This window comes from Onychomys torridus, chromosome 13 (genome assembly GCF_903995425.1).
Source record: "Onychomys torridus chromosome 13, mOncTor1.1, whole genome shotgun sequence".
NCBI classification, from domain to species: Eukaryota; Metazoa; Chordata; class Mammalia; order Rodentia; family Cricetidae; genus Onychomys; species Onychomys torridus.
In genome coordinates this window covers 27,599,782-27,609,699 of record NC_050455.1, presented here as the reverse complement: position 1 = coordinate 27,609,699, position 9,918 = coordinate 27,599,782, and the positions used below count along the sequence as shown (strand labels likewise).

General features: G+C 56.5%; 1 protein-coding gene across 3 annotated transcripts; it reads left to right on the top strand.

Moving 5' to 3' along the window:
• Positions 1-4,253: 4,253 nt before the first annotated feature.
• On the top strand, positions 4,254-9,477 carry LOC118594684 (protocadherin 18-like). 3 transcript variants are annotated; one of them, XM_036204778.1, is made up of 2 exons: positions 4,254-4,292; positions 5,486-9,477. In XM_036204778.1, the coding sequence occupies exon 2, from the start codon at positions 5,512-5,514 to the stop codon at positions 5,881-5,883; it is 372 nt and encodes a 123-aa protein (XP_036060671.1). In that variant the 5' UTR covers positions 4,254-4,292; positions 5,486-5,511; the 3' UTR covers positions 5,884-9,477. The 3 variants fall into 3 exon arrangements, with proteins under 3 accessions (XP_036060671.1, XP_036060673.1, XP_036060672.1); XM_036204780.1 differs by lacking the exon at positions 4,254-4,292 and adding an exon at positions 4,851-4,957; XM_036204779.1 differs by lacking the exon at positions 4,254-4,292 and adding an exon at positions 5,085-5,405.
• The last annotated feature ends 441 nt before the right edge of the window (positions 9,478-9,918 follow it).

Here is a 9,918-nt window from a genome sequence, read left to right as displayed (position 1 = left end):
CCTCGACTTTGGTAGAAAAAAAAAATGGTGACAAGTGAAATGAATCCCAAGTGATAACTGAGAAGGGCCATAGGAAGCTTTTCCTTATGTGTACTGTAAAATAGTTGAACTTTCTTTTTGAGACTGGGTCTCACTATGTAGCTTTGAATGGCCTGGAGCTTGCTGTATAGACCTGGCTGGCCTTGAACTCACAGAGATAGATCCACTGCCTCTACCTTCCTAGTGCTGGAATTAATTAATTCATACACCACCACGTCTGAGTCCATGAAACTTTTATTACTGCTGTTCTTTCCCATTTGGGGAGGCCTTGCTAGGTGCAAGGTACCATATGTGAATTCAGTCAATGCTCTTCACGGCGACCCAGGCCAGTTTATTATAGTCGTTTCACATAAGTGAAAACTGCAGTTGATGGAGTCAGAGTTTAAATATGAAGCTTCACGGGATCTGATTTCCAGAGTCTGCCATTATCTACTATACAATTAGAAGCCGATTCCACGACGAAGTTAGTGAGAGACTAGCTATCACATCCTTAAAAAGTTCTGCAAAGCCCTGTGACAGAGTGAACTTGTTAAACTTGTCTAACTGAGTTTTCCACGTTTGTTTGACTTTAGCGCCTCCTCCTACTTTTTAGGACGTAATGTGGGGGAAACAGAAACGGGCTTCTGGGAGGAGAATAGAAACCCAGAGCCAGCTTGTCAGGGATGGGTAAGATTTGGGCAGAAGGGCCCCCTTGCCTAAGGGTCACTGTGTGAGCAGCTCTTGAAGCATGGGTGAGCATGACCAGGTTGGAAGCAGGGAGAGGGCAGGAGGGGAGAGTATTCTGGTTGGAGTGGAGGGTGTAGGAGAGAGTATGTTGAGTCTGGGGGACTATACATTGGAGAGGACAAGGGTGCCTTGCTAAATGTCCCTCAGGAAGAAAAGTCCCTTACACCCCAGTTTTCCGGATGAACCGAACTTTAGAAAGAGCACTTACTTTGCCTAGCCTGTGTCAAGCCCTAGCTCAATCCCCATTTATGTGGGGGAGGGGAGCGCAGGAGCACTAAGGTTTGGACTAAGGATTGCAGGGGGGATGATAGGTGGATGGGTTTGGCTGAGTTTAGGGAGAAAGGGCCAACCATATTCAAGATCCTAATTGATAGGGCGGAGGGATGGGGATGAGGGAGAAACTACCAGGATTCCCAGGTGGATATCAGCTTCCTGAGTGCCAGTGACGAGACAGTGATGAGCTCACTGCCTATGTGAAAGACGATCGATGAGAAATAATTTGATTTCTGACATGTTGGATCTGGCGGGTCAGTATGGGCAGCCCATGAAGTACTCAGGATCAGAGATTGAGTGATTTGGGACCTGGTCTTTTAAGATTTGATAGAACTGCAGGAGCAGTTAAGATTGAGTATAACCACCTAGCGTTTCACTGATGGGGGAAAGCCCGAGGGACTTGCCCACATGCAGGACGGAAGCCCCTGATTACCAGCTTCTTTAGGATGGCCAGTCTTGACAGAAAACAAGAAAGAGAAGCACTAATAACCAGGCTGCCATGTGCCTTTGGGGACCGTCCTGGGGTCTGTTTATCCCATTACCAGGTGGACCTTGCTCCTTTGTAAGCTAGCCCCAAAGGTGCAGTTCTGGAGAGCTCACTTCATCATCCACACCTTGCACTGTTTGGGATCGACTGGGTTCCTGAAAACATGGGGAGGTAGCAGGGGGGCTGTTCCGCCAGGACCAAAGCTTCTTGTCCTGATACCTCTACCCTTGACCTCAGACATTAATAAGGGGTTTCAGACAGAGTAGGAAGTGGGCTTACAAACCCGAGATCACCTCTCTTGGCTGTTTCCTTGACCTTCACAAAAAGGGCCACAGAGCTGAGACAAGGTGCCTGTGTCTTGGAGGATTAGAGTCTGTTGATTCATCAACAGGGCCTGGGCCTTGCTGCTCCACTGGCCTCCAGGGACCTGGGATCTGTGCCCTCCACAACTCTTAATTTCTGGTTGGCAGGAAAACCAGTGGAGGTCCCAGGTAGGTGGCTTGATGGTTGTGCCAAGTGCCAGGTTGAGGTTGCCAGGTTCCTGGTCTGATCATTAACCCGTGGCAGGCAAACAGGATTGCTGGCAGGGCACAGCCTGTCACTGTTCGATTCTCCCAATGCCAGGACTCAGTCTAAGCCCAAATCTGGATCCACCAAGCAGGGGGTCCTTTGTGTTTCCTAGAGGGGACACCATAGAGAAGAGCCTTCCCAAGCCTTGATGGGTGTCCCGTGCTCCGCCACACTGGGCCTAAGTTCTCCGACACCCTGTGTCTGTTCCTATCAAGTACCTGCTCCTCCCTCCATCTCCTCCCACACCCAGGCCTCCATGAAAGGATTTGTAGGGAGCTGGGGCCTGAGTAGGAGGGGCCCTTGGAGGCCTCAGCACTGCAAACTTGGTCTGAGGAGCAAGATGCAAGAGGTTGGTACCCTTTGGATGGAGGCAATGGGAAGTTGCAGAGCAGTGAGCCAGGAGAGGAATTCAAGCCTGGAAGGTACAGTTAGAGGAAGAGGGGACGGTTCGGTATGGAAGAGCAGTGTGGGAGCTAGGTGTCCTCTGCTTTCAGGGAGCTGTTTCAGGAGCTTGAGGCTGTGCTGGTGTTTAGAGGCCAGGCTGGCATCTGGAGCTGGCTGAGACTGGGCTGTCCTGCTCTTGGGCTCTACTCTGTACTGCAGTCCATTCTGTTCTGAAAGGCAAGGGAGGCCATGCCTGTGTCGGGAAGCCGTGGTGTAACAGTGTTGGGCTGGACTAGGATTGTCATGGCAGTCTGGGGCTGTGATAACAGTGGAGCCTATGCTGTGTTGGGACTTCCAGGGTGTGGACTTGGCTGTACTGGGGGCTAGCCTCGAATTAAGAGGTATCTCTACTGGGATCTATGCTTTCTGGGGCCTATGCTGCACTAAAGGGGCTGGGCCTCTTCTTGGCTGTTGCTGAGACCGGGGAGGGTCTTGTTGGGTGTGGAACTGGTGTGGTGCTGGGCCCCATGGAGGAGGCTAAGGCAGCCAAGAGTAACACTCTCTGTCCCTACAGTTACCTCACCGCCGTGTGACCTTCTCGGCCACCAGTCAGGCCCAGGAGCTGCAGGACCCATCACAGCACAGTTACTATGACAGTGGCCTGGAAGAGTCTGAAACACCATCTAGCAAGTCATCCTCAGGGCCCCGACTTGGTCCCCTGGCCCTACCTGAGGACCACTATGAGCGCACCACCCCTGATGGCAGCATAGGCGAAATGGAGCACCCTGAGAACGGTGAGGAGCGTCGGCGCGTTTGAGGCATCTTAGGAATGAGTTAAAGTCCAAGAAGAGGGATGGTGCTTTTAAGATGGTCCTTTGTGTCTTGAGCTCTGCTTGTGTGTTCTGTAGTAAGCACCATGCTTTCAGATCTGTCTCATCGACTCCTCCCCACACTCTCTGACCTGAGGACTTTATGGTACCCACTTTACAGTGGGGAAAACTGAGACTCAGAGAGGTTCTGCAATTGGCCCAGAATCACACATCTGGAAAGTGACAGATCATGAAGGGATTCATAGCTGTGTCTGACTCTGGGGTCTTTGGGTAGCATTGCCTTATGCTGACTTCCTGGGAACAGGGACCCCAGAGAATGAATATGATGGCCAGGAGGCTCAGATAATGGCGAGGACACTAGAAGGAGGATGGTGGTCCCCAAATGAGTGAGGGGATCTGAGATGAGAGCATGATGCTCCCAGATGTTACGAAGAACTCAGAGAAGGATGGAATCTCCCCTCATCCCCCCCCCATCCCCCAGGAGAAGAGTAGGAGAAGGTTTGGCTAAGGAAGAGCTGGGAAGGAGGTCTGGAAGGGGTGGGCCTCTCTAGGAGGCGTTTGAAGGGAAGAGCTGGAGCAGAGGTGAGTGAGTGTGGGAATGGATGGCGAGGTATATTGTGAGAGTATGCCTGTGCTGCACGTGTGTGTGTGTGTGCACGGGAGTATGTGTGAGAAGGCGTCCATGTGGCAGCCTGTGGAGGAGAAGCTGAACAAAGCCAGCCCTTGGGGGAGAAAGACTGGCTTGGAGCTGTCCTTGGGTCTCACACCTCTGTTAGTTCAAAGTCTCCCTCCTCCCCAAAGATGGAAAGTGCTCGTCTTCACCCTGAGTCTTAGGGCCCTGTCTAACCTCCCAGGCCCTGGGCCCAGAGCCCCCTCTGCCCCTCCCTCCCCTGCCACCCCGTGCGTGATCTCATGCCAGTCTCGTCCTTTTTATGCTCTCGCAGAGCCGGCTGGCCGGAGCAGGCCCTGAGGCAGAGTGCCAGGTAGGTGGGAGCTGCTCTGGGGTCTGGGGTCTATGGGACTCGCCCCAGCACCCAGCCCCGCCCACCCAGTGCTCTGTGCCATCCTGGGTCCCCAACCGTGAACTAAAGAGCTTTGGTGCTTTGAGGGTTAATAACAAAACTATCCCCTCCTCACCTTACACTGGCAGTAGACCAAGCAAGGGTGGGTGGTGCTGGGGGAGCCCCTGCCCCAGGCAGAGCTTCTCAGTCATGTCCCTGAGGGGGGTCACCGCCTGGTGCTGTCCCTGAGTGAGGGCGGCCCAGGGGCAGCTGTGACAGGAAGTGCTCATGGCCCAGCCGTTCCCATGGAGACTCTGGCTGCCCAGCAACCACACTGGCTACTGCTGATGTCAGGCGGCCAACTCCTGTTCCCGTGGGTGTTCTGGGCAGGGAGCTGGGGGCAAGGCCAGGGTGGTGGCTGGTGAGGGGCTGGTGTGAGGTGGGCAGGGGTTGCATGTGTGTGCTTGTTGTTGTCGTGTGTGTGTGTGTGTGTGTGTGTGTGTGTGTGTGTGTGCTTATGTGTGAACATCCCACATAGAAGCTTGTCCCCTCCCCTTGGCTTTAAAGCAAGGCATTGCTGTGCTGGCGTGGGGTGGGGTTTTAAGAAAGCTGGGAGCATGGAAGGCTTGAGGGGACTTGGAAGGAAGGTATGTGCCGTCTTTGTGTGGGGACAGAGGTGTCCAGTGGAGTAGATTTGTATAACCACGGCTCTGTATGAATGGGGGGTGGGGGGTGGGAGGCTCTAAATTAGGATGGGATTTCCTCAACCCTATCTGAGGGTGGAATCCCATGATTGAACCTGTCTGGAGACAGGTGATGGTTTGTAGATGTGCTGTTTATGCACCTGTCGGAGGGCAGGATCGGTGGGTGGGAAGAGTGCTGTAAGGTAGAGGAGGCTGGAAGAACAGCACCTATTTAAGGAGTGTGTGTGTGTGTGTGTGTGTGTGTGTGTGTGTGTGTGTGCTAGAGAGAAGACTGACCTAGAGCAGCTGTCCAGGGGGCTACAGGGGAATAAGGGAAGCAGTGCTTGCCTGAGGGGGTGTGTATTGTTGCTCTGCGGGCTGGAGAGACCGCACCTCAGTTCAGATGCAGAAGGTATATAACAATGTGGGGAGGGCATGGAGCAGAGCTTTTTGAGGCTGCCCTCTCTAATGGCTGTCCTTGCTTCCCTACAGACCTCCGCCCTTTGCCCGACGTCGCCATGACGGGCACATGTACCCGGGAGTGCAGCGAGTTTGGTCACTCTGACGCATGCTGGATGCCTGGCCAGTCGTCTCCCAGCCGCCGGACCAAGAGCAGCGCCCTCAAACTCTCCACCTTCGTGCCTTACCAGGACCGAGGAGGGCAGGAGCCTGCGGGCGCCGGCAGCCCCAGCCCCCCGGAAGACCGGAACACCAAAACGGCCCCCGTGCGCCTCCTGCCCTCCTACAGTGCCTTCTCCCACAGTAGCCATGACTCCTGCAAGGACTCGGCCACCTTGGAGGAAATTCCCCTGACCCAGACCTCGGACTTCCCACCCACAGCCACACCGGCATCTGCCCAGACCGCCGCCAAGCGTGAGATCTACCTGTGAGCCCCCTTCTGGCCGGCGGCCACCCCTCCCCCAGTCGCCGGCCAGCTCCCAACTGGGTCTATTCCAGGGCCCCACTCAATCCCTCCAGCGTGGACTCTGTGGCCAGGGCCCGATCCATGGGAGTACTGGCTTCAAGACCACGTTGGCCCTTGCCCCCAATGCAGGGTCCAGGTCATTTCCCCCCTAATCCTACCCGTTAGCTCCAAGGAGCCCCTTCTTCCCCCTCTATGGGGCTCCACCCAGCGGATGCCCATGAGGGCTCCTCTGCAATGACTGGGCTCCCTTCCATCTACTTCTAGGGAGCACCCCCTTGCTTTGGGCAGATGGTGGAGTCAAGAGTGGGCAGCACACTTTTAACTCATTGTTTTCTTCATGGCTGATCAGGGCGGTGTAGCCTTGCAGCTGGGTAAACTGGGGGACTTACTCCCTGCGAATGCTCCAAGGAAACCTCCACCACCAGGGGCTCTCTGAAGGGCTGTTGTTACCAAAGGTGGGGTGGGGATTGGGGTGAGGGTGTTGTGAAGACCTCTTCTTCCAGCACCGCTCCTGGGCTGGCCCACCTGCTCCCAGGCTCATGCCTGATCCCATCTGGGCACCCCCTTCCCTGCTGGTCTTGCGGCGTCTGTATATAAGGACCTTGGAATGATGCCCCCATTTCTGCCTGCTTTGCAACTTTTCTCGTTGATGTTGTGTTGTCTTGGGGGACCTCTCTAGGGGGGACCTGCCCTGTGCCCCTCTTCCCTGCCGCAGTGCCCCCCCAGGCCTCTATTGTTCCATGTTGTAAATACCCCTGGGGCCGTGGTGGGATGGGGGCGCAGGCCAGGGAAACAAAGGGTGGGTGGGGGGGGGGACAGGGGTAACATTTGCCTATCAGCAGAGCTGGGCTTTTATTTAATTTTTTTTTAAAAAAAATACAAATCTCTATTTTTTTGGAACTGTTGCGCTGTGCCCTGGGGGGTGGGGAGTCCCCCCGCTCAGACTGGCCTCCCACACCCAGATGAGCATCACAGAGGGGCCCTGAGGCTGTGGGGAGGGGGGCAGCTGGACAGGGATGGGATGACTGTGCCTCTGGCCTGGTTGGGTGAGTTGGGAGCAGGAAAGTTTGCTCAGGGGGTGGCTGGTTGCTGCCTCCTATGTGGGGGACCCGCACCTAGCATCCTCCCCGCCCTCCAACCCCCAGCCCCCGCCATGACTGACCCATCAGCCTGTAAAACCACCATTGCCTTGATCTCAGGGGGTGGGAGGGCTGCCTCAGGGCACCCTGGGCTCTAGGCCCCTTCCTCCAGTTGGGCTTCCCTTCTCCAGGGTCAGGGGTCCCATGGGGGAGGGGGCGGGGAGGTTAGGAGGCAGAGAAGCCCAGTCAGCCATGATGAGGTGGGGGTTTTCTTCACCTCAGGGGGCCAAGGTATGAGGGGTATCCTGCAGAGCCCCCCGTCTCCCTCCCACTGTGGCCATCTCAAAGCCTCAGCCTCTCTTCCTTCCAGAAGCCCCCACTGCCTTGGCCCCTACCTCTCCAGCTCCCCAAGGGCCCAGGCTGGGAGGCTGGAGACTCAGGGTATGGCCCCCACTTGACTTAGTCTAAACTTGGGGTGGGGGTGGCCCATGTGTGGGAGGGGTGGACAGGCTGCTGGGTCGTCTGGTGCCTTTGGGAGTTGTGCAGCTTGAGTCTTGACTCCTGTAACCCCAGAGACCCCACTCCCACCCCAGAAAAGCCAGGAGGAGCTGTAGAATCACCCAATTCTCTGCCTCCTCACCCCTACTACTGTTTGGGGTAACTGTGCTGGGAAGGAGTGCATTGTTAGGGTGGTGGCCTCAGCATCCGCAGCCCTTATATGGCAGCGGGTAGGCAGGCTAAGGTAAGAACAGCCAGGTCCAGGGGTTGGCCAAAGGCTCCTTTCCCTGGGGGAGGCCCAGGAAGCCGGCCAGGGGCTTGTTAAAGACACAGCCCCTTTCCCCTGCACAAATGGGGCAGGTGCAATAGTGTCTGCAGAGCTGGTAGCTTGAGGTGCAGTGGCCTGGAGGGCTGTCCCGGGTCCTGAAGGTTAGGATCAGGACGAAAAGATTGTATGAGGCCTGTCTGCTTAAGGGAGAGGGTAATCCAGCCAAGAGGCGTCCCTGGGGTCAGCAGACTCCCACTGGAGGCCCTTGGTGGCCTGGTACCCTGGCCTGGCCATGGAGACTCCTGAGCACTGAGCAGAGGAACATTTTGCACAATGGAGAAGCCAGAAGGAAGGGGGTAGCCTAGATGGCTGGAAGGGCTCAGAAGCACAGAGCAGAAGTCCTTCCACAGGCAAATGCAGGGCCCTGGCCCCCTGGTTGGGGTAAGGGCACTGAATCTGTCACCACCTGGGCACTCAAGAGGTGAAACCAAAGGTGGGCAGGGGATGGCTAGCCCTGTTGGTCCCAGGTCTGTGAAACCCCTCCCCAATGCCTTGTGTCGCGTACAGTTTTATGTACCAATAGGCGACATTTGGCCAGAGGAGACCCCCCTCAAACCCAGCCTGACCCAGTCAGTGTCTTCCTAGAGGGGACCAAGTTGGTCCCCATCTCCCTACTTCAGAGCATGTCTCTTCTTAGTAGGGGAAGGGTATGTGGGGACATATTTCCTAGGGTCCCTGAAGCATCTCTCACATCAGGAGGGGAGCTGTCTCTAGGCATCCCTAACCTGGGGGTTCTCTAGTCCCTATGTCTCCCCTTGGGAGTCTCTGGGGACATGAATTCCCACCGGGGACCATGGGAACATGTCTCTCTTCCCTATCCAGGTTCTCTCGGGAGCCTGCTTGTCTCCCAGGGTTCCTGGGAGTACCTAAGACAAGTCAGTCTTGGCCGGCTCTCTTTCCAGGGAGAAAGCTGTCTCTGAAGCTCCCCGGAAGAGATGTCTCTGGCCCTCCCCCATCTCTCTTATGGGGGTGTCTGCCCTGCAGCATTTGGAATGAGACTGAGCATTTCTGAACTGTCTTTTCTCTAGGGGCTCTAGGATACCACTCTCTCCTGAGGGAGGCCCCCTGGAGCCATTTCTTCCCTGGGTGGGGGCCGTCTCTGGTGTTGGGAGGGCTTGTGTTGACCCTGTGAAAGTCTCTTAGGGGGGCATCTCCTTGTGAGACTTCTCTGGGAGGGAGGGCCACCTCGCCCCTGGGGGTTCCAGGGCGGGTATGTCTGCCCACGGGGAGGGGAGACTGTGTCTCCTCGGGTTATCTGAGTGGGGAGGGGGGCCGTGTCTCTCTCGTGTGTCGGGTGGGGGGGGGGGGGGGGGGGGGGTTTGGGCGCGTCGGGTGCCCACTTCGGGGTCGTGTTTCTCTTGGTTCGTGCCACTTCCCACCGCCTCGCTCCTCCCGGGAAGGGCCCCCGCCCCCACTCCATCCCCCCCCCCCCCCCCCCCCCCCCCGGCGCTGCGAGCACAATCCCGTTGATTTGTAACGATTTCTGTCTTTTCTGTCTTTCTCTTTCTCTGACCTCCCTCCCCTCGCCGCGAGCATGCGCAGGCACCGCCCCTACCCCCTCCGGTTCGGTTCGTTTCCGGTTTGTTTGCTGAGCTGTCAATGAAAGACCCGTGTAATTATTCCCGAGCTTTACAATAAAAGTGTGAAAACCGGACCCTACTTCGCTTCTTCCAGCTCCTCAGGTCTACAGCCCTGGGAGAACAGAGCTGTTCTTGGGTGGAGGCCTTGGGCTAGGAGGACGTGAGAGAGAGAGAGACCCATACTGGGATCAAGGGTGCCTTGGGGGTCGAGGGCAGGGGGCGGCAGCAGGAACTCAGAGGGAGAGACACGCTGTTGCTATGTTTCAAAGTGACGCCTATTGGCTCCCGGAACTTCCTGCACTCCATCCGCCCCGAGCTCAGGTGCAGGTCAGGGACGGAGGGGCTCTCTGGGAGGAAGGTGCTGGATTACTTTCTTCAGCGGGGAGCCCTCCAGGGACTTGGGGGTGGGAACTGGGGCCCTGGTATCGTTCCCTGGTGTATCACTTCCCGCTCCTTTGGCAATGAGTAGGCATTGCGGAACTGGATGGGAGGGGGGGCGGGAGGCATCTGTGTGT

Bases quoted from the DNA above. Each gene is read 5' to 3' on its own strand.
- LOC118594684 (XM_036204778.1), top strand. From the start codon at position 5,512: ATGACGGGCACATGTACCCGGGAGTGCAGCGAGTTTGGTCACTCTGAC.